Source organism: Mobula hypostoma, chromosome 3, assembly GCF_963921235.1.
Source record: "Mobula hypostoma chromosome 3, sMobHyp1.1, whole genome shotgun sequence".
In the NCBI taxonomy this organism is placed as follows: Eukaryota; Metazoa; Chordata; class Chondrichthyes; order Myliobatiformes; family Myliobatidae; genus Mobula; species Mobula hypostoma.
In genome coordinates, this window is record NC_086099.1 from 34,905,411 (window position 1) to 34,930,886 (window position 25,476).

Sequence of the window (25,476 nt, forward strand, 5' to 3'; positions counted from 1 at the left end):
AATCGCTAGTGGCAGTATTACTAATCTTATAACAGTAAATGCAGGTTTAGGCAGAGGTGCATACAACAATAGCACAATCATGGTGAAAAATAATAGCAGCAAACCAAATATGTAACAAATGGTATCAGAAGGTGAACACCAGAAAAGCTAGTTTGTACTTTCAGATTTAGTGAAGAGTAACTTGCCAGGAACAATTTCAAACCTATTAATTTGCAAAGACAGCAAACCAAACCATTTGACATTAAGCCCAAACCCTCTAGTGTCTTTGATAGAACAACCCCCTCATCCCAGACATTAATTTGATGAATTTCTTATGGACTGCCTCGATTACTACCATATGCTTTAGGCAAGAGATCCAAAACTGCACAGTATTCTAGGTGTAGCCTCACCAATGCTGGGTATATTAACAAAATCTCAAGTCTTATAAACTCCAATCCTTTCCCAATAAAGATCAATATACCATTTGTCTTCTCAATCATTTGTTGGATGCATCTACTAACCCTCTGAACTTCACTCATTTGCTTTCTCTTGACATCAAGATAAAATCTGCTTATATAATGTTGTTTACATTGCAAATACATACAGTAATGTATTTATACACATTTTATTGCATTTCCTTTTTTAAAAACGTAATTCTTTAGAATTGAATTTTTTGGTTGCATGTCACGTCAACACACCTGTAAATACATGTATGTATGGCAAATACAGTCATCCTTTTTGAGCTCTCTGATTGAAGACCTTGCCTTTGCACTTCATATCAAACTCCATTTGCCAGGATTGCCCCAACTATCTAATCCACAAATATATCATTGAGGAATCAGGTCTGCCCAGCTATTTTCCAAATAAACAGCAAGCTTGAAAATCTTACATTTCGTCCCTCCTCCTGATCATTAATATAAACAGTAAACTAAGGGTCAAGACATTCAGGCTGTCTGCTAGATGTAGTAGTTATGTTCACAACAATCAAATAATCTCAATACATTTTTTAAATCCATCAGTAGGAATGAAATTTGCTTTCCCTGTGAAAGTGCACCTCAGCAAGAACAGATCTTCAACTGAGATAAGAGAAAGGCGAAATATGAAAACATTCGCTATATATCACTATTAAAGCAATGTAGTTGGATTTTATGAAATTAAAGATAATAATAGCACTATTTGATTTCAAAATTATAACATTTATCAGTCTTTCAACCAAATTCACAACTCAATTAAAATATTTATCACACAATTTGCAAATCAAAAAACCAAGAGCTTACTTGTACAAGTTCCTGTAGTTCTCTCTTCACATCATCTAATCCACCAATGTCTTCCCACGTTACCTGAGGCACTTCTACCACAGTTTCGCGCAGAGCTGAAGGATTGCTCTGGCTCAAAGCCCACTGCAAACAATGAGAATTTTAATTGCAGAAATTAAATTAGCTTAAAATACAACAAGAGTTTAATGCCTTCATTAAAAAGTCCTACCCTGAAATCATCCATAGTAACAGCAAGTGAATTCATAACTTCAGCATCAATGGTCTCATCTTCCAGATCTATAACATCCATCTTCTTTCTAATAGCCTGAAGAGCAGCTTCAGAGCATAAGGCAGCCAAATCAGCTCCAACATGACCATGAGTTTCATTAGCAACCTAAAGCAAGAAGTTCCAAAGGAAAAAAATTAAAGATTCAAAAGTACAAACAGATGTGCATAAAATTATGATCAAGTTTTGACATAAGTTAGGAAAGAGTAACTCAATCATTATTCTCACTGTTAATTTGCTGACTAGTATACAAAACTAAAAATACAGACTCTTGAAATGTCCAGTGTTCTGGAGGCACATGATAAAAAAAGGCCAAAGTCAGCATGGTTTCCTTAAGGGGAAATGTTGTATCTGTTGGAATTCTTTGATATTTGAGGAAATAACAGACAAGATAGACAAAGGAGAGTGTGGATGTTGGTCACCTGGATTTTCAGGCGGCCTTTGACAACGTGCGGCATATGAGGCTGCTTAATAAGATTAGAGGTCATGGTATTTGAGGAAAGATTTTAGCACGGACAGAAGATTGGTTGACTGGAAGGAGGCAACGAGTGGGAATAAAGGCAGCCTTTTTTGGTTGTCTACCGGTGTTCCATGGGGGTTGGTATTAGGGCCGCTTCTTTGCGCAGTGTATGTCAATGACCTGGATGACAGAATTGAAGATTTTGTGGACAGGTTTGTGGACAATACAAAGATAGGTGGAGGGCCAGGCAACATTGAGGAAGCAAAGAGCCTACAGAAGGACTTAGATTTTGAGCACAGAAGAGGCAGATGGAATATAGTGTAGGGAAGTGTATGGTCATGCACTTTGGTGGAAGGAATAAAGGCATAGGCTTTTTTTTTTAAAACAGTGAGAAAAATTCAAAAATCAGGTGGCGTAAAGAGAATTGGGAGTCCTCCTACAGGATTCCCTTACAGTTAACATGCAGGTTAGAAAGGCAAATACAATGTTAGCATTCATTTTGAGGGGACTAGGATACAAGAGTAAGGGTGTAATGCTGAAGCTTCGTAAAGCATTGATCAGACAGCACTTGGGAGTCTTGTAAGCAGTTGTGTGGTCCTTATCTTTAAAAAAAAAGGGGTACTAGTATTGGAGAAGGTTTAGAGGAGGATCAAAAGAATTATTCCACGAATAAAAGGGTTAATGTATGAGGAGCATTTGATGGCTCTGGGCCTGTACTCGCTGAAGAATGAGCAGGATCTCAAATGTTGAAAGGCCTAGATAGAGTGGATGCATGTCATTGCATGAATGAAATCAAATGAAGCCTATCAAATGTTGAAAGGCCTAGATGCAGAGGGGATGTTTCCTATGGTGGGGGAGTCTAGGACCAGAGGGCACAGCCTCAGAATAGAGGGATATCCGTTTAGAACAGCAATGAGGATGAACTTCTTTAGCCAGTAGGTGGTGAATCTGTGTAATTCATGGATGACTGTGGGGGACAAGACACTCAGTACATTTAAAGTGCAGGTTGATAGGTTCCTGATAGGTCAGGGCATAGAAAGGTTATGGAGGGAAGGCAGGAGAATGGGATTGAAAGGGATAGTAAATCAGCCATGATAGCTTAATTCCGCTCCTGTCTTTTGGTCATAGTGTTACAGGAAGGGGCCAACAAAAAGCAGGATAGTATTTGAGGTAAGGTCCTGAATTTGGATGACTGACACGATGACACTGAATATTACAGCAGGCCAAATGGCCTATTATTACTGACTCCTGATGTTTTCAGGCAAAAATATTTTTAAAACACTGGAAATGTAACAAAAAAGCCATATATATTTCTGCCACTTGTGTTTGTTATTTTGAATAGGAAAAGGATGTGTGAACTTGAAATCAACAATTAAACACATTTTAATTTACAGACCTGCTCAAGGTCTACATCATCTGCCAACTTCATGTTCTTTGTGTGAATTTGCAGGATTTCCAATCGACCTGTGGCATCAGGAATACCAATGTCCACCTCTCTATCAAACCGTCCTGCAAGTTAAATTGTTAAGCCAATTACTCTTGTACCATAATTACAGACATAAAACATGTCTCTAACAAACATGAGCAAAGAAGTTTCAACCTACCAAATCTTCTAAGAGCAGGATCAATGCTGTTTGGCCGATTTGTAGCTGCCATAACAATTACATGAGCACGTTGCTTCAAACCATCCATCAAGGTGAGGAGTTGTGACACAATGCGACGTTCCACTTCGCCATGAGTCTGCAAATTTAAATAAAGAAAAGGGAAGCAATTGACTTACCAAACATCAGTTAACGAAATAATTTAGGGATTGTTACTAATGCACAATATGCAATCTATTACTAGGAAAGAAATGGAACTTGGACAAGATAAAATTATATATAGTGGCCTTAGATTTAAAATTAATTAATTAAATCAACTGCAGGACTTAGAATGTGCCAAAATGCAAGGTAGCATAATTTGAACACAAGGTTAGATAGGTAGAAAGATAACTAGCAAGGAATATAATTAGAAGGGAGAGTAAAGACAGGTGAAAACAAAAATGATTTGGAGTCTCTCAAATACTTGTTGCCCTAAATTTGAGTTTTCTTCAACACATCCATTCCCTCGTGTGATATTGAGTAAATTCAGCTTTTAGATTAGGATCTGTATATTTCAACCAATGAAAGCATGGATGAAAAGTGTTCAGATTTTTTTTTAAACATGAAGTAATACCATGAAGATAGGCATTGTTTTATTTTTTTTTCATCTTTTGAGTCTCATTACCAACTATATCCATTAACTTCAGTTTCCTCTGTTGAACTGCTACCTCTGTCAATCTTGACCTGGAATCTTTACTTTGCTCTATTATCACTGAGAATTTTCCAGTGATCATGCCAGTTTCTAACTTCCGGTCAAATAGAGTCTTCTCTGCTGTTTTGATTCTTCACTTATGAGATGTCTTCAATGTCAACAGCTCCAAAAAGGTGAAAAGTGGAAATTTCTTTCCCTCAGAACATTCCTAAACCAGACAGGCTTTCACTATTTTGGGACAAACTTTAAATCCAACTTAAACAAATTTAAAATCCTTGGATGTCTCTGAATCACAGAACCAAGCCTCTGCATTGTAAGGCATACAGCTACTCAAAGCATCTACCAAAAAATCTGCGATACGTAATAAAGTTTGCTCACACTTTATTATTTTAAGAAAGTGCAACTCCCCTCCACAAGCCCCAGAATACATAAGTTTTCTGTATTAGTTCAATAATAACCACTCAACTGCATACATTTATTACCTATCTAGCCCCTATCACACACATTGACAGATCCGTTTCTCTCATGGCCTTTTCCAGCTTGTCAGCAAAGCCATTGTGCTACCTCAGTATTATTACATCAAAAATCCATTGTTCCATTTTCCAAATATGCACACTTTCACTTTTTCCTTCCTTCATTAGCTATTGCAAACCTCAGGATACTAATCATACATTCTCAAACAATCAGGAAATACCAGCAAAGAAAACTAGCGATTGCTATAATAAACAATGTTAGCAGTAGATCATTAATGAAGGTCAAATAATCACAGAAACTAGCAGCAGAGGTATGTTCCCACCCCAACATTTACTATGTACCAGCTCTATTAAACAGCGGTCATGCTTTGTTTCGCATACCCATTTTATTTCCTCAGCTTCTGCAAGCTCCTCATCCTCAAGTGTCTGTAACTATTTCCCTTCTCTCCACATTTCCTCAAACGACATAACACATTCCACCACATTTACAGGGAGCCACAGTCCCAAGGACCAGAAACCATATGTAACAGAAATTCAGCACAATCAATACCAGTTAATAATTGTTTCTACTGTACAAGGATTAAAATTATATATGCAATTAATACAAAAGTCTTCATATCCACAAAATAATCAAATATATCACATCAACCTTAATATGGTGTAGGTACTCACAGGTAAACCAGATGTGCAAAATCCATTCCAACAACTCCTGGGGTCTCATTTTGGTCCAGATTGAGGGAATAAATTTTCTCTCAAGTGACATGCTCATAATGTTATCAAAGTTCAAAAAGTTCACAGTAAATTTGTTATCAAAGTACATATATGTCACCATATACAACCCTGAAATGCATTTTCTTTGAGCATATTCAATAAATCCATAGAACCAAAACAGGATCAATGAAAGGCTACACTAACTTGGGTGTTCAACCAGTATGGAAAAGACAACAAACTGAGCAAATACAAAAATATATAAACAACAATAATAAATAAATAAGCAATAAATATTGAGAACAGGAGATGAAGTGACCTTGAAAGTGAATCCATAGGTATGGGAACATCCGCCCAAGGCAGATTTAGAAAAAGTAACATCTATACCTCAGCTTACATCAATAGGCTACATCATTTATTTTGTCATGTGTCATTCCTACTAGCTGTGGAAATACAATCACGTAACATTTTCTGCCTAGCCTGATGAGAACAAAAATAATGGAGTTATTGGAAATAGGTTTACAAACGTATGTTAACAAACAAGAACACTGTGACAGACAAATCTAATATATGATTTAGACATATATACTTTCAGGGAAAAAACATCTGATTAAAGTTCCAACATCAACGACTTTAGTTGCTAGCATTCAAGGTATTTCTAAATGTTAGTAAAGAAAAGTCCCTGCAACAGGAAGCTTAAAATCAGTGCCAGTATTTCAAATCTGCAAATGATGCAACAACTGAATCAGAATGGACTATAGAATTAAAAAGTGTTACCAAAAACAATTTATAGAAACAGCTAATAATACTAGCACCCAAATTAAATTCAGTATATACCTTTTCCCTCTTTGGAGCAATAGCATCTAGTTCATCAATAAAAATGATAGCAGGAGCATTTTTCTCAGCCTCTTCGAATGCTTTTCTCAGATTGCTCTCAGATTCTCCTGCAAGTTTGCTCATAATCTCAGGTCCTAGAAGAAAACATTTAAGCAAATGTGATCTCTAATAATGCAGCATTTAAAACTATCAAGTTGCCACTAGTGAAGAAAAAGGAAGAAATTAAATATCAATGCAATACTTAAATATTCAAGATAATCTGTGTAATTAGAAGCAGTTCAATTATGGCTTACTTTCACCAGTCTTCTGTGACACCACCTGAGCATTACATCATCAGATGCAAAGAACACCAAATCTCATGTTAAATCAGATGAGCTTAACATTATTCATATCCTCATATGCACAATTGTTAAAAATGAATCAGAGTATCGCAAGTCTTTTTAAAAAAAATCACCAGCTATGAGGATATATACACCCGAAATGAGATCACTCTTTATTGTAATTAGCACAAAACCAAGACAAGTGCCAGGCAGAAAGTTTTAATCTCTCTCCACTGACACTGATCTGCAGTTCATTCATTAACATGTCTCTTTACCCTCTTTCTCACGCACACATTTACATACAACCCAATGCAGTAGCTCAAAACATTTATCTTCACAGACTAAAGGGGGAAGCCAGCATTCCTAAAAGCTATTGGAGTGTCAAGTCCAAAAAGGAAGCTCTTCTTTTGAACTTTAAGTTTTCCCCCTCCAGACCTTTCTTTCAAAGATAATAATTTATACCAATGTACGAATAGGTGCTAGTGACTATCAAAGCACTGCTTAAAATGTTTCCGTGTGACCACATACAGCATTAGCAGTCTAAGAATGGAAAAATGTCTTCACAATAAGCACTCACTTTCCACCAAGTAGAATTCAACTTCAGGAGCACTGATATAATATTCAAGTTCTATACAAATTACGAGCCGAATTTATTTAAGAACTTAGTTGATTTGGGTATCAACTGAAATGTTCCATCTCCAACAGACTCTCATAAACTCCAAATAGGTTCAACAAACTGACCTGCTGACTACAAGGTCGGTAATTAGGATGACACTGCCTAAAACATCCACAGAGAAAGGTCCTCTTGATAAAATTCCTGCCATCCAAAAGATGAGGAGGGAACTCATGACAGCTGCCACGGCAAAAGGGAGCTGCTGTGAAGACCAAATAAATTCCACCATTGTACAATAATGGGACATTAATTGTCTGGTAGAGCATGTTACATACTCCCCCCACGACCCACAAACGTCCATTCACATTAGATATTGTTATCCAAAAAACAGACCACCACCACAAAATGAACCCCAGTTAATATTGTTGTAGGTGACTTACGAATTTAGAATAACATTGTCATGGTGCCAGTAACTCAGCTTGAAATTGCTCATGCCATAGCTCTAGTAATAGGTTACTGCAACAACACTCAAAGCCGCCAACACTAATCAGTACAGGCTGATTCTCTAGTTATCTGCTACTGCTTTAGTAAAAAAAATCAGTAGGTGCCAACAATGACTAACAAATTTTCAAATGTTTCCCATACATATTATCAGCCAACTGGAATGCTGTACTGGTACACTTTCTTTTAATATTATTGAGATACAGTACAACGTAGGCCTTCCAGACTTTCAAGCCACACTACCCAGCAACCCTCTATTTAACCCTAGCTTAATCATAGGACAATTTATAATGACCAATTAACCTCCCAACTAGTACATCTTTGGACTGAGAGGAAACAGGAACACCAAAGGAAACACATGTGGTCAGGGAAGGAATGTACATACTCCTTACAGGCAGCAGCAGGAATTGAACCCAGGTCACTAGTACAGTAAAACATTGTGCTAACCAATACGTTACTGTGCCACTCTTCTGGATGAGTATATTGTAATTGGGTAGACATGCATTAAATGGCACCCAAAATTTCTTGAAGTCTTGTGACACCAACATACATGTTAGAATCTCTGAATTTTGTAAAATGTAGAAACATGAGAAAAGTTGAATGAATGAGTAGGGACTTTGTTGTTCATGGTTGAGGATGAGGATAAGAGTAATTTCATTTCATGATTTATTTAATCTCCCATTAATTATGCTCCACATTCTCCAAATTTGTCCAGTTCACCAGCTTATCAAATACACTTGACAGTCATTCATTGACCAATTCAATTCCCCCCCCCCAAATGTTCACTTGGATATATTGTAATATTTAAGACTAAATACAAGAGAAAACTCAAATCTAAAACTGATACATTAAACTACAAAATTTGCGTCAAACCTCAATCTATTTCAGAAAAATTTGGGCCACAGCATAATAAGCACATCTACAATACTCAAAACCAAAAAGATGATATACATCACCCATATCAAAATTTCAATTCACAAGAGTAACTTTGTATCTTGCTATTTTTCCCTGAGTCACGCTCCACACAATCAAAGCCAAAAGATATAAAATTTCACATTTTACATTTCATCACAATTCAATATGCTTCCTTTTGCAAATTTGAGGCTTCAAAGCACAGTAGCATTGTACAAACCATGCTCATTCATGCTTAATTGCACTGGTCTCCAGTTCCTAATATCACTGGCACATATATTAACAACCAAAAAGCATTAACCTATTAAGAGAATACTCTTTTAGTCTTTCAAGCCACAGACATTCAGCAATCATTTTAGCTTGACAGTAAAGTAGTATCTTACCATTGATAAGGAAGAAAAATGCACCAGTTTCATTTGCAACTGCACGAGCAATTAAGGTCTTGCCAGTTCCAGGGGGCCCATACAAGAGAATACCTCGCGGAGGCTACATTGAGAAATGGGAGCAAGTTGAGATTTTATATAATGATTCAACTGCACATATAAATTAAGTGTCAGAAAATATTTGAACTTAAATTACAAAAAAGACATGAAGCAACTAAAGGACCCTTTTTACTTAAAAAATGGTGAAATAGAATTTTGAAATTTACTGCAACTGCAATACTGCAAATATAAACTTCTAACTTCTTTTAAATACCCATCAAAAGGGAATTTTAAGAGGAAGAACATTATCCTTACCTTGACACCAATAGCTTTGAAAAGTGCAGGATGCCGAAGAGGCAGCTCAACCATCTCCTTGATCTGAGCAAGCTGTTTTCTGCATCCACCAATATCATCATAACCAACTTCATTCAAAGATTCTTCCTCATCCTTCAAGTGGAAACCAAAACAAATTGCATGTCTTCGGTAGTTAAATCCTCCCCAAAGAAAATGTAATTTAAGGAAACTAACACTATTTCTACATGCATAAAACCATTTCAAACAAATACCATTTAAGCACCAAAATTTTAGTTGCAGTTAAAATAGAAAAAGAATAATAGGATTAAAATAGATTTTAAAATCTCACAAGGGCGCAGAAGAGATTTACAAAGGCACTGCCTGGACTAGAGGACCTGAGTTATAAGAAGTTGACCACACTGGAACTTTATTCCTTGGAATACAGAGGAATGAGGGGTGACCTAATGGATGTTCATAAAACCATGAGGGGTATAGATAAAGTGAAAGTTAATAATTCTTTCCCCATGGCTGTGGAATGCAAAACTAGAGGGTGCAGATAAAAGTGAGAGGAAATTTAAGATACCTGTGATTTAACTTATTTACATATACACAGAACATAGTGGCTACCTGTAATGAACTGCTGGAGGAAATGTTCAAGGCAATTAATTGCAACACTGAAGAGGTATTTGGATATGTACATGGAGTGGAGGAGTTTGGAAGGTTATGGGACAAATGCAGGCAACTGGGGAAGATCTTATGGTTGGCTTGCTGTGATTAGCATAGATCAGATGGGCCAAAGGGTTGTATTTCTCTGACTATGCCTCTACGAATATAACACGATTATCTGAACATCTACAAACATTTAAAATGTTCACCATTCCACCTTACAATAGCAAATAGACATTGTACTTGGCTCCCTTCCAATACCAATGCCAAAATAAAAAGCAAATTATGCTTTATTTTAACAACGACAGCATTCCAGGCTTCAGAGCATCCTAAGGTTTCTCACTGTCCTCAATGACAACATAAAACTATACCAAAATTAAATAAACATACAAATAAATTGAAATAAACAAACCCATATCCATTTCACAAACATTCTAAGCTGGTAAGGCATCTAGATAGCTGTAGTAATTTATCAATCAGCTGACCAAGTTTTGAACATTACTAAAGCATCCCATTCTCTGTACAAGCTTTCCCCACAAATCACAATGCCTAATCCCTATCAGATCTTGTGCATACCTCGCGCTTGATGGGTTCACCCTCACAGTGGATTACAGTATCTGGAGCAACTATACAGTATGGGCTTGGATCAGTTTCCACTACTTTGAATTCCACAGCACGCATTCCACCACGAACCAAGAAAATATCACCTTTAGAGTAAAACAGATAAATAAATTAGCTGCCATCAAGTCACTTGCAAAATCTGTGCAATAAATATATATCCTAATTTGCTTTATAACACTTCATTTTGCTATCCCAAAAAAAAGTGTCAATAAAGTAGGACAAGTTACTGAGAACAATTAGAAGATTCAGAAAATCATTAAACTGTCTCGTAGCTCACCTTTTCTTATTGGTCTATAAGCTTCCAGGAAATAGGGTTTGAGATAGACTTCAAATAAGTTTCCAGTAATACCCTCAACTGTGTCATCAATGGGAAGTACGTGGATTCGTTTGCCATATTTTACATCTGGGCATGGCTGAATGCTGAAGACAAAAGAATAAAACTTTCAAAAAACAGTGAAGTCACATCATGCTGGGATGTGATACTATAGTTGATTATAACTGATAATAGTTTTGTCACTGTGTTATAGGAAAGACAATTAAACTGGAAAAAGTACAGAGGGGAGCCCTGACAGCACCCTCAAAGCAAGGGTTTGAATTATAGGGAGATGCTGGGCAAGCAAGAACTTAATTACTTGGAGGGTAGGAGATTACAGGTAAAGTCAGAGGTGTATAAAACCATGAGGGTACAGATAGGGTAAATGCACATGGCCTGTAGTCCAAGGAAAGGGAATTAAAAACTAGAGGGCAAAATGGTGAAAGGGGCCAAAGGAACACCACAGAATGGCGCATAAACAGTATGAGCTGCCATAGAAGCCATGACAATAACAACATTTGCATGACATTTCAATAATTACACAGGCAGGTGAGATTTAGAGGGATCTTTGACAAATAGGACTATAGGTCACCATGGTGGTTGGCATGGACGAATTGGGCAAAACAGCCAGTTTCCTTGCTGTAATACACCAAGACACTAAGTCAAATGAAGTTGTGCTTCATCATTCTCCAATAAACACTTAGAACACAAAACAGTAAACCACAGTACAGGCCCTTTGGCCCACGATGTTGTGCCAACTTTTTAAACTACTCTTACCTTACAATGTCACCCAGTCTAACTCTCAAGTTGTTGCGCACAACCCTGTTCATGCGAACTTTTTCATCCGAGCATGTATCATCTGACAGAACAATACAAACTGTCTCTCTTCTCTTCTTTCCTTTTAGCAATACCGTATCTCCCCTGAATAACTGAAGTTCATCCATCTTTGCCTGTCAAATTGATAAGAGTTTGGTTCATTAAATAATAGCATCCAATGCAAAAGGCATTAAATCTTTTCACAAATATCACAAAACATCACACAAGCAAGTCTGAGGTTGAGGCTACAAAACAGATTATGCAAGATCAAATTATGGAAGGAATACAGAAATTGCCAAGAATGTTGTTTAGAAACTAACAGTTACTGGAAAAAAAAGCTTATTTAAGTAAATAAATTTCAACAAAGGGAGAAATTCAGCTCATTAAAACTCAATCACCTACATAAGGTGCAGGCAAGTTAAATTTTATTTTACTTGTATTCGTATTCACTTAGAAATATTTCTACAAAGCACCATGATTGGACTTTAGAATTATAAACAAAAGCACTTCTCTGATGAGTTGAATTACAATTATAAAACCAAAATTCCTCTGAGAAATTTAGCATTTCACACATACAGCATGCCATATACAATTGCCTGGAAATGGAAGCTGCACTATTTTAGCAGAAATCTCAACAAAAACTATTTTGAAGTTACTATTTTGCAATACCTTCAGAAATATTTTCAGTATTAAAAAAAACTTCTGATTGTTTTCACTGACTCTCTTTGCCAATGGCAACTTCTGGCATACCTGGGGTCAAGCCTTCAGGCTGGGCAATGAACAAGCATATTTTTGACAGAGCATTGTGGCAGCAAGGAAGGTCAAACCACTCTTAGACTTCATGCCAAGCTGCAGGAACTAATAAGCAACCCCTCAATATGGAAAGGAGCAAAACTGCCAAGCTATAGCACACCACCAGACAAAGCCTACTCAGAGGGGAAGAACATTAACTACGGTAGCCAAGATGGTTTTTAACAGGATCAAGCAGCTCTCCCAAACCTGTTAGCCTCACTAAAATTTAAATAAGGTACTCACCTTTAGAGAGATTCTGGGTTATTTTCAGGTCAGCTTATTAATTTCAGCTTTGTAGGAAGTTAAGAAACTTGCTATATGCCATTTCCATTTTTTTGAATTTGTAACTTTTAAGGTTCTAAAACAAGTTCTGTTTAATTACTTAACATACTTTTCAGGCAACATCAATAGAGGGGAATAAACAGTTGACGTTTCAGGCAAGAGCCTTCAGAGTTGATGGAAGGGTCTTGACCCAAACTGTCAACTATTTATTCCCCTGCACTGAAACTGCTTGACCTGCTGAATTCCTCCACGTTATGTGTACTAAAGATTTCTAGCATCTGTAGAACTTGCTGTCTTTAATATGTTTCTTGCTTGTTTACAGGAAGATGACTGGATATGTATTTTAAACACCTTTCTTGGTTTCCCCACAAGTTTGGGGTCCCTAGCATATTACAAAAGCAGAGCATTATTTAAGTTTGAAACTAATTTACAGAATTGTTAGAAGCTGCTTCAGAAAGTTAAATGAAAAAAGAACTCGACAATTGGCACTTAAAAGTCACATGCAATGTTAATGAGTGTAATTTGATAAAATCTTTAACTGAAGAGATTCAAATCAAGTTTAAACATAGGGGAGCAGGTGCAACATAGTCAACTTTTGTGCATCTCTCACAGGCATAAATGCCCAACCTAAATAAGCCAAAGAAATTTCAAAATGCCTTCTGCATAGGATCAATCTTACAAAAAGCTGTTGATGACACTCTTGATTCATTGTTTCACTTCCTGATAGGGGTTCTTTTTATTCCAGCTGACGAATCTTCATTATGCGCCTCCACTGTTATCTTAGCCACTCAATTACAATGCCTTTCATAACTATTAAATTTGAGCCATTTACAAAAATGGCAGAAACGTGCAGATCGCCCAAACATACTCACTCACATGCTACACATTACCGCTAGCCAGACAAGATGCAAGATGAAATTCCAAACAAGAAAAATAACTTACTATCAATATGTCTTCATTTAAGTAAAGAAACTGCAGTACGATTTCTGAACAGTTTCCAAAAAAGCTGGAATGAGCATTTCTTTAACATTCACTTGAAAACAAGTTTTAATGATTTGAGATCTTCATTTCTTACACATAACAACTGCATCACATAAAGTAATGATATACTAAACAATTATTTTTTAAATGACATCAATTTCAGGTCATGCATTATCTGCCAACTTCACCAAAAAGGTCCATTACTGTATTTCAATTTATCTTCCAATAAATTATTTCTCCCCCATTTAAATAGTGCATATTTGATGCTCAAAATTTTGTACATCTCAAAACTACATAGAAAACTTTCATTCCAGAAGCATCTAATGGTCTAATAAAGCAGATTAGAATTCATCGTACTTTAAAACTTTGTATTATCACAAGAAGAAGAAAAGTGCTGATCTTGCTTTAGATTGGGTTTGTACACACTAGCCAGATGAGAAACATGTGGACAATGGTTTGCAATTAGTTGGAAGAGTAACAATGCACAGCATCTCAGGGTTTGTTCAGGGATCCAGCAAAAAGATTGAATATTAAACTGGAAAACAACCTGACATTTACAAACGTTTGTAAAAAAACAGCATAGTGCAGATTATTCCTTAACTGAAATTCTAACATATACATTCTCTATTTAAGTAGAACATAGCATTCAACACAAATAATTACTTCATGATGGACAGAGTACATCTTCAACATTCTTTGATTACTATTTGATGTGTGGAATCTGCTCATTTCACATATGCTAGCTTCATAATAAAATGAACATTAGATAAATAGGTAATATTATTCCAGTTATATTACTCATGTTACACAGGCATAAGGAAGAAAAAGCAAAGAAATTATAGAACCAGACTGAAGAAAATTTAAATTTTAGCAATATTAAATAACTTTATGGCCCTTGTATCTAAAGGGATCGGGGGTATGGAGGGAAGGCTGGTGCAGGGTTCTGAGTTGGATGATCAGCCATGGTCATACTGAATGGCGGTGCAGGCTCGAAGGGCCGAATGGCCTACTCCTGCACCTATTTTCTATGTTTCTATGTAATGTAATATCACTTTCAGTGGTTAAGTGCAGACCTAAAGAGCAGGAGCATTATGCACAAGTGCAAACATGAGCTTTTATGGCATACCTTTAACAAATACAAAAACAGATTACTTTGTAGAATATTCTCTGCTAGAACAATATTAACACTCATTAAATGCAAATTAAACCAAGTGAAAACCACCTTGCTCAACACATTGCACAATCACTTAAATCTTCAATCTAATGTCCATTTTATCACATTTGGAAGTTGCTACATAAAGTTTGTGTTTAGCTTTAGTTGTGGGAGAATTTAGATTTTCTACCTCCAGCATCCCAAAAGGCACTGAAAAATCTTTGTACATAATTCTAGTAAACACTGGTGCTAGGAAGTTAGTGAACCCTGTAGAATTTTCCCTATCTCTGCATAAATATGACCTAAAATGTGATCAGATCTTCATGAAAGTCCTAAATATATAAAGAGAGCCCAATTAAATAACACAAAAAACATTATACTTGTTCATTATTTATTGAGAAAATGATTCAATATTACGATTGTTGGGAATAGTACATGAACCTCCAGGGTAATGCCTTCCACAAATGCTATTTGGAGTCAGGTGTTCTAATCAGTAAGATGAGATTGGAGGTGTGGGTTGTCAAGGTGACCTGCCCTATATAAAAAAAGACACACAAAGCCAGATTTCTAACAAAACCTGCTCCTCTCAAGAAAGATCTGTTTATATGCACCATGCCTTTTCAGAGGACCTTAGAATTGTAGAGATGCATGAAGCTTGAAAAGGCTACGAAAGCATTTCTAAAGAGCTTAGTGTTCATCAGTCCCAGTAAGAGAAATTGTCTACAAATGGAGGAAACTGAGTACTGTTGCTATTCTCCCTAGGAGTGGACATCCTGCAAACATGACACCAAGAGCACATCGTGCAATTCTGAAGGAGGTGAAAATGAACCCAAGAGTGATGCAAAAGACCTGCAGAAATCTCAAGAACTTGCTAAAGTCTTTGTTCATGCGTCCACTATAATAAAAACACTGTAGAATGGTGTTCCTGGAAGGACACCGCAGAGGAAACCACTGCTCTCCAAAAAAAACATTGCTGCACACTCAAGTTTGCAGAAGATCACCTGGATGTTCTACAAAGTTTCTGAGACAATGTTCTGTGGACAGACAAGACCAAAGTTGAACTTGTTGGCAGAAATGCACATTGCTGTTTGGATGAAAAACGACTCTGCATACCAACACCAAAACCTCATAACAATTGTGAAGCTTGGTGGAAAGAGCATCATGGTTTGGGGCTGCTTTGCTGTCTCAAGGCCTAGATAGCTTTCAATCGTTGCAGGAACAATGAATTCAAAATTTATCAAGACTTTTACAGTCTGTCACCTGTAGCTTAACAGAAGTTGGAATATGCAACAAGACAATAATCCAAAAGACAAGGGTCAATCAACAACAGAGTAGCCAGATTCGTTAACAAAAGAAAATTCAGGCTTTGGAATGGCCAAGTCAAAATCCTGACTGTAATCCTCTAGAAATGTTGTGGAAGGACCTGAAGCAAGCAGTTTATGCAAGGAGGAAGCCCACCAACATCCCAGAATTGAAGCAGTTTTGTAAGGAGAAATGGCATCAAATTCCTCCAAGCCGATGTGCAAGACTGATCAACAGTTACCAGAAACATTTGGGTGAAGTTATTGCTGTACAAGGGGGTCACACCAGTTAGCGAAAACAAAAGGTTCACATACTTTTTCCAACAAATACATGTAATATTGGACCATTTAAACATAGAAAACCTATAGCACAATACAGGCCCTTCAGCCCACAAAGTTGAGCCGAATATATCCCTACCTTAGAAATTACGAGGGTTACCCACAGCCCTCTATTTTTCTAAGCTCCATGTACCTATCCAAAAGTCTCCCAAAAGACCCTATTGTATCCACCTCCACCACTGTTGCCGGCAGCCCATTCCACCTACTCACCATTTATTAATCTTCAATAAATAAATGAAGTATAATGGGTTTTTTTGGATTTGTTTATTTATTTAATTGGATTCTCTATCTAGTTTTAGGACTTAAATGTAGGTCTGACATTTTAGGTCATATTTATGCAGAAAAAGAGAAAATTCTACAGGGTTCACAAACTTCCTAGCACCACTGTAGATACACAACAAGGGATATACAACTGCCAAGGTTTTTTTTAAAAAATGTATTAAATATTGCTTAACTAAAGGGAACACAGGCAATGTGCATTTTAATAATTTACAGACTGCAAACATCTGTGAACCAGAATTTCACAGCAGTAACAGTGATACCAACTTGAAGATTTCCTCAAAATACCATAGAATGGGATAGATTAAAATCTTTTGTTATATGAAAAGGTGGCTTTTGGAGTACTTAATATAAATCAGCTTCAGGTTTTATTTTACTCTATTAGCAGAAAATGAGTTCATACTTTTCTCAAGAATTATCACAAAAAAATCTGCATTATAGATCAGTTTTCAAAATATGAAGATTATTCAACACCTTAAATTTCTAAACAAACTGAAAATGGCCTACTAGTCTATACCTCAAACCTACAAAAGTTGGTTAAACATAATAAAACGGCAGTACATGAGCTTAGGCTTAGTATTTTTTGTTTTATACAAAAATTATTTACTTGTCTCCATATAGTACCAGCATCCAATATAGTGCAAACGTAGAGTGGATCTAAGGAAATCAAAATGGCTCAAACACAAAATGCTGGAGAAACACAGCAGGTCAGGCAGCAACTATGGAAAGGAACAAATAGCTGATAGTTTGGGCCCAGATCCTTCATCGGGATTCAAAGTGGATTTTTTTTTTTAATTGCCACGTGCTAATTAATCTAATATAATAACAGAAAAGGCAGGAAAAAATTGAGCATGTCAACCAGTGTCTGTGGAAAGAGAAATAGTTAACATTTCAAATGGAAAGCACTATGTAGTTTAAGTTAAATTCAAACTACTATCAAACTTAATCATACCTGGAACGAATAATTTGGTTGTGGTAGAGGGAGAAATGGGAAAGGGAAGAGAAAACCAACACGAGATATTTATCTACCATATCTGGAAATTACTTTCACTTCTTGGCTTCCAGCAAGGAGAAAGTAGAACAAGGCTCAACTAACAGGTTTAGTTTGAACACTTCCCAAGTAAAACAATATTTGAAGTCACAAATAATGAATGGTCATTTTAGACTGAACACTGCAGAGCCCCTTTGAAATACCATTCTAGAAATTCTACAAAAGGTATAAAAAGGACATTAGGAAACAGGTGTTAGCTTTGGTTCTTAAAAGACCTTTGCTCCAAATGCATAATTATAAGCATACCTGAGACAGCGAAACCACACTGTTGTCTTCATTAATTGCTTCATCGACAATTAATCTATTAGGTCGATGCTTCTGCTTCAGAATAGCAGTTGATAAATCATCAGATTTAGACCTATAAAAAAAGTATAAAAAATATAATGACAATTCTTTAATTGCAACAATACCATTTAATACAAATTCAGTAAATGAACTGGTCTGAAAAGGTAATCCATTATCAGTAAAAATCAGCTGTAGTATTTTTGTTTTAGTACAATCGTAACATTAAATTGCTGATAATACATTACATTTCCATGATAGATTCCAGTGAGTAAATTTTAGGATAGACTCAATACCATCAGTATTTTTAGGACCAACAATCCGAAAGGCATTGCTTAATACACAACTAAGAGGTCATTTGATATTTCTAAGAAACACCAGGGAACAATTTACAAATGCCTTTAATAATCTTGCTATACCTGTTATAGATAATATATACAGAATAATAAATACAGCTTTAAGCTTTAACTGAAGAATCAAGATCCAATTTTGGCTTTGATGATCACAGTCATTATATAACTTTGACAAAGGTTATTCCAAAAAATTTAAATCACTCTTTCAGGCTCTCATTACACAAATTTAAATTCAGATATTGCTAATATATGTTTTCCAGTATAATTACAGACAAACCCCATGCCACAGCCGCTCAGATAACTGAAATTTGCTCTCACACTATTCACTGATCATCTAAAACTTTCAGATGCATGATAAAAAAAAACTCTTACAGAATTCATGTGGAAAAAAGTTAATGAATAAAAGTACAGACAAGAAATTCTGCAGATGCTACAAAATGTGAACAACACACACAAAGCTGGAGGAACTCAGCGGGGGAAGCAGCATCAATGGAATGAAATGAACAGTTGATGTTTATACCATTAAGCTGGAGATTACCAATAAAGAATATGAGATGGTGCTCCTCCAACCTGCATTTGGCTTCATTGTGGCAGTAGAGGAGGTAGTGTAAAAATGTGTATATGGGAAGCAGAACTGAAATGGCTAGGCAGCAGGAGATCCTTGCTGTTGCAGCAGAGCAAAGGTGTTCAGTGAAGTGGTGTCTCAACCTATGTTAGGTCTCACCAACATAAAGCAGGATACATCAGGAGCACCAGATGCAATAAATGACTCAGACTTGCAGATGAAGTACCACCTCACATAGAACGACAGTGGTGGCGAGGCAGGAGGTGTAGGGGATGGCATTTGCACTTAGCATGGTTGCAAGGACAAATGTCAGGAGGGAGATCAATGAGGAGAGACAAGTAGACAAAGTAGTCGCAGAGATGTGCCTGGTGGTGGGATCCCACTGGAGATTGTGGAAGTTGCAGAGAATGACTGACCCATCACCTCCCTCTGGTTCCCTGTCTACACTTTATTCAATGGCCTACAGTCCTCTGAGATCAGATTCCTTTGACCCTTCTTCCATCTGTCACTTTCTAGCTTCTCACATCATTCCCCATAATCCCTTTCCCCCACCCACATACCTTCCTCACCTGGACTCAAACCTATTTTGCAACCAGCTTGTACTCCTCCACCCCTCACCTTTTCAGGTCTTGGCCTGAAATGTCAACTGTTCATTTCCCTCCATATCTGCAGCCTGAGCTGCTCAGTTCCTCCAGCATTTTGTGTGTGTTGCTAAATGAATAAATACGTATTTTTCCAGCTCTCATTTCTTAATGCACATGCAAGTTGACATGACTTCTATGAATGCAACGAACAATTCCCCGTCCCCATCCTCCACACAAGTGAAATTATGGATATATTAAAGTGCTCATACAAGTAAAAATAGAAACACGAGGAAATCTGCCAATGCTGGAAATTCAAGCAACACACAGAAAATGCTGGTGGAACGCAGCAGGCCAGTCAGCATCCACAGGAAGATGCACAGTCGACGTTTCGGGCAAAGACTCTTCGTCAGGACTAACTGAAAGAAGAAATAGGAAGAGATTTCAAAGTGGGAGGGGGAGGGGGAGATCCGAAATGATAGGAGAAGACAGGAGGGGGAAGGATAGAGCTAAGAGCTGGAAAGTTGATTAGCAAAAGGCATACGAGGCTGGAGAAGGGAGAGGATCACGGGACGGAAGGCTTGGGGAGAAAGAAAGGGGGGAGGGGAGCGCCAGAGGAAGGTGGAGAGCAGTCAAGGAGTTATTGTGAGAGGGACAGAGAGAGAAAAAAAAGAGAAAAAAAGAAAAATTTTAAAAAGGGATGGGGTAAGAACGGGAGGAGGGGCACTAATGGAGTTAGAGAAGTCAATGTTCATGCCATCAGGTTGGAGGCTACCCAGACAGAATATAAGATGTTGTCACTTCACCTGTGCGTCGGCTGGTGTGATATACTGTGGCCAATGCGGCCTTCTATATATTGGTGAGACCCAACGCAGACTGGGAGACTGTTTCGCTGAACACCAACGCTCTGTCTGCCAGAGAAAGCAGGATCTCCCAGTGGCCACACATTTTAATTCCACATCCCATTCCCATTATGACATGTCTATCCACGGCCTCCTCTACTGTAAAGACGAAGCTGCACTCAGGTTGGAGGAACAACACCTTGTATTCCATCTGGGTAGCCTCCAACCTGATGGCATGAACATTGACTTCTCCAATTTCCGTTAATGCCCCTCCTCCCATTCTTACCCCATCCCTTATTTTTTATTTTTTCCTTTTTCCTCTCTCTGTCCCTCACAATAACTCCTTGCCTGCTCTCCATCTTCCTCTGGCACTCCCCTCCTCCTTCCTTTCTCCCCAGGCCTCCCATCTCATGATCCTCTCCCTTCTCCAGCCTTGTATCCCTTTTGCCAATCAACTTTCCAGCTCTTAGCTCTATCCCTCCCCCTCCTGTCTTCTCCTATCATTTCGGATCTCCCCCTCCCACTTTCAAATCTCTATCTCTTCTTTCAGTTAGTTCTGACGAAGGGTCTCGGCCCAAAACGTCGACCGTGCTTCTTCCTATGGATGCTGTCTGGCCTGCTGTGGTCCACCAGCATGTGTGTTGCTTAAGTAAAAATGGAAGTCCTTCTTATCAATATGTCTCACCTCTCTTCCATTTTAACCAAGAGATTAGTTTGGACATAGGCTTGGCATTTTCCAATCAGCAAAAAAATTTATATATGGAATATTATGCAAATTATTTTGAGGTGTCTTTCTTCTAAAATTATGTCTACACTTTAGAGCTCTAACTTCAAGAGACAACCACAATACAGCAAGTCCACAGTTATTAACACAGCTTTACAAACAAAACTCCGTAAGGCCATAAGATAGAGAAGCAGAATTAGGCCATTTGGACCATCAAGTCTACTCTGTCATTTCATCATGGCTGATCCAATTTTCCTTTCAGCCCTAATCTCCTGCCTTCTCCTCGTATACCTTCATGCCATGACCAATCAAGATTCTACCAACCTCTGGCTTAAATATACATTAAGACTTGGCCTCCACATCTGCCTGTGGCAAAGAATTCCACAGATTCACCACTCTCTCTGGCCATCCTCACCACATTCTACAGAGGTTGTATTGAGAGCATCCTGAGCAGCTGCATCACTGCCTGGTTTGGGAATTGCACCATCTCAGATCACAAGACCCTGCAGCGGATAGTGAGGTCAGCTGAGAAGATCATCGTGGTCTCTCTTCCTGCCATTACAGACATTTACACCACACGCTGCACCCGTAAAGCCAACAGCATTGTCAAGGACCCCACATTCCCCTCATACAAACTCTTCTCCCTCCTGCCATCTGGCAAAAGATACCGAAGCATTCGGGCTCTCACCACCAGACTGTGCAACAGTTTCTTCCCCCAAGCCATCAGACTCCTTAATACCCAGAGTCTAGACTGACATCTACATCATTATATTGTAATTTGTCCTCTACTGTGCCTATTGTCTTATTTATTATTTATTATACTGCCTTGCACTGTTTTGTGCACTTTATGTCATCCTGTGTAGGTCTGTAGTCTAGTGTAGTTTTTGTGTTGTTTTACGTAGTCTAGCGTAGCCTTGTGTTGTCTCACTTAGTCTAGTGTAGTTTTGTTTTTTTTAAACGCAAACAACAGGAATTCTGCAGATGCTGGAAATTCAAGCAACATACATCAAAGTTGCTGGTGAACGCAGCAGGCCAAGCAGCATCTATACGAAGAGGCGCAGTCGACGTTTCAGGCCGAGCTGCTTGGCCTACTGCATTCACCAGCAACTTTGATGTATGTTGCTAGTGTAGTTTTGTGTTGTTTCATGTCGCACCATGGTCCTGAAGGAACGTTTTTTCATTTTTACTGTGCACTGAACCAGCAGTTTATGGTCAAAATTACAATAAAAAGTGACTTGACTTGAAATTCCTCCTCACCTCCACTCCACATCCACCCTATCAAGGCCTTTCACCACTCGATAGGTTTCAATGAGGTCAAGCCTTGTTCTTCTGAATTCTAGTGAATACAGGCCCAGAGCCATCAGATACTCTACGTATGAAAAGTCATTCAATCCTGGAATCATTTTTGTGAACCTCCTTTGAACCCTCTCCAGTTTCAGCACATCCTTTCAAAGATAAGGGGCCCAAACCTGCTCACAATGCTCCAAGTAAGGCCTCACCAGTGTCAAGTCTCAACATTACATCCTTGCTTTTACATTCAAGTCTTTAAATGAATGTCAACATTGCATTTGCCTTCCTCACCACAGACTAACTTGTAAATTAACCTTCAGGGAACCCTTCACAAGTCCCTTTACACCTCTGTTAATCCTTTCAATTCTTCTAACAAAGTGCATGACAATACACTTCCCAACACTGTACCCCATCTACCATTTCTTTGCTCATTCTCCCACTCTGTCCAAGTCCTTCTGTAGCCTCTCTACTTCCTCAAAACTACCTGCCCTTCCAGCCATCTTTATATCATCTGCAAACTTTGCAACAAAGCCATCAATTCCATCATCCAAATAATTAACATAACAAAAAGAACTGGTCTCAACAGACTCCTGTGGAACACCACTAGTCACCGGCAGCCAACCAGATAAGACTCGCTCCCTTTATTCCCACTCTTTGCCTCTTGCCAATCAGCCACTGCCTTATCCATGCTAGAATCTTTCATGTAATACCATGGGCTCATAGCTTATTAAGCAACCTGATGTCTGGCACCTTGTCAAAGACCTTCTGAAACTCCAAGTACACAACATCAACAAATTCTCCTTCGTCTATCCTGCTTGTTACTTCAAAGAATTCCAACAGATTTATTAGGCACAATTTTTCCTTGAGGAAACTATGTTGAATACGGCCTAATTTATCATGTGCTTCCAAGTACCCTGATACCTCATCCTTAATAATCAACTCCAACATCTTCCCAACCACTGAGGTCAGACTAACTGGCCTATAATTTCCTTTTTCTGCCTCTCTCCCTTCTTGAAGAGTGGAGTGACATTTGCTGTTTTCCAGTCTTCCGGAACCATTCCAGAATCTAGTGATTCTTGAAAGATCATTACTAATGCCTCCTAGATTTCTTCAGCCACCTCTTTCAGAACTCTGGGGTGTACACCATCTGGTCCAGGTGACTTACCAACCTTCAGACCTTTCAGCTTCCCAAGAACCTTCTCTCTAATTATGGTAACTTCACGCCCTCTGACACCTGGAACTTCCACCATACTGATGGGGTATTCCACCAGTGAAGACGGATGCAAAATGCTTATTCAGTTTATCCTCTATTTCGCTGTCTCCCATTACTACTCTGGGATATTGTTTTCCAGTAGTCCAATATCCACTCGTCTCTCTTTTACACTTTATGTATCTGAAGAAACTGTTGGTATCCTCTAATATTACTGACAAGCTTACTTTTGTATTCCATCTTCACCTTCTTAATGATGTTCTTTTAAGTTGTCTTCTGTTGGTTTTTAAAAGCTTCCCAATCCTTTAACATCCCACTAATCTTTGCTCTATTATATGTCCTCTCTATGGCTTTCATGTTGGCTTTGACTTCTCTTGTCAGCCATGTAATCTTGCTTTTAGAATACTTCTTCCTCTTCGGGATGTAGATATCCTGTGTCTTCCAAACTGCTTCCAGAAATTCCAGGCACTGCTGTTCTGTTGTTATCCCTGCCAGTGTTCTTTTCCAACTAATTCTAGCCAACTCCTCTCTCATGCCTCTGTAATTCCCTTTACTGTAACTCTGATACAACGGACCTTAATTTTTCCTCAAATTTCAGGATGAATTCAATCATATTATCCCTAAGAGTTGTTTTACCTTAAGTTCTCTAATCAATTCTGGTTCATTGCCCAACACCCAATTCAGAATAGCTGATCCTCTAGTGGGCTCTAAAAAGCCATCTCATAGGCATTCTAGAAATTCCCCCTCCTGTGATCTAGCACCAACCTGATTTTCTAAATCTACCCATACATTGAACACCCCAACTTTTATAGCACATTCTCCTAAATATCTATTAAAAATAAATAAAATGTCGCACTAGCTTATGTGGAATCCTCAGTTGGGAAGAGGAAATTTGTGGGAGGGAAACTACACAGGACAAAGTTTGATCCGAAAGAGAACTGAATGAGACACAGCAAAATTCAATCTGTGATAATTACATAATCAGTTAGCTTTAGATCACAGGAATCATATCCAGTATATGCAAGATAGATTATCAAGATCCATAAATTGACAGAAGGAAATATTTCAATCAAATAGAGAGGTAACATATTACATAAGAGAAAAATCAAAATAAGATGTTGTACATGTAACAATCATGGTGTAATATCTTTCAGCACCAACTGCAGAACATTAAAGAACCTGAAACATTTAGACATTCTCACTGAAATCTAATTAAAACCTACCAAATACACTGGACAACAAACATTTTGCTTCCTGAATACTTTTGGGTGCATCTTATGGATTTTGGGCTGCTGATCATGAAAATCACCATGAAATTTCCCCATCATGCACCATATTTTTAAACCACTTACATTTATTTCAATTCATAATTCAAGTCAATTAAAATATTGCCCACAATATAAGCTGAGAAGATTTCTATCTTTTCAGGCATGCCAGAGCATGCTAAGACAGGGTGAATACTGCATAGCAGGACAGGTTTTCAAAAGGCAATGAAAGCATCACACACATATTATTCTATGCATTCTATTTACATGGACATCAGTTTGTGATCACGTTGATGCACATGCTCTACGCGCATATTGTGCGTACTCATTATAATAAAGTAGTTATATTTCAGGAGCATATATGATAGTAAAATGTCTCACCAATGTTGCAACAACTGCAATACTTTATATCAGTGT

At 37.8% G+C, this 25,476-nt stretch overlaps 1 protein-coding gene across 1 annotated transcript in view; it reads right to left on the minus strand.

Moving 5' to 3' along the window:
- vcp (valosin containing protein) overlaps positions 1 to 25,476 on the minus strand; it is a 46,288-nt gene that overhangs the window by 11,732 nt on the left and 9,080 nt on the right. The window contains exons 2-12 of the mRNA XM_063042880.1: positions 18,194 to 18,305; positions 11,731 to 11,903; positions 10,918 to 11,060; positions 10,596 to 10,726; positions 9,375 to 9,506; positions 9,021 to 9,123; positions 6,292 to 6,425; positions 3,586 to 3,721; positions 3,378 to 3,490; positions 1,465 to 1,629; positions 1,257 to 1,379 (exon numbers count right to left, since the gene is read on the minus strand). Coding sequence (XP_062898950.1) covers positions 1,257 to 1,379; positions 1,465 to 1,629; positions 3,378 to 3,490; positions 3,586 to 3,721; positions 6,292 to 6,425; positions 9,021 to 9,123; positions 9,375 to 9,506; positions 10,596 to 10,726; positions 10,918 to 11,060; positions 11,731 to 11,903; positions 18,194 to 18,305 — 1,465 coding nt within the window. The remainder of the gene's footprint in view (positions 1 to 1,256; positions 1,380 to 1,464; positions 1,630 to 3,377; positions 3,491 to 3,585; positions 3,722 to 6,291; positions 6,426 to 9,020; positions 9,124 to 9,374; positions 9,507 to 10,595; positions 10,727 to 10,917; positions 11,061 to 11,730; positions 11,904 to 18,193; positions 18,306 to 25,476) is intronic.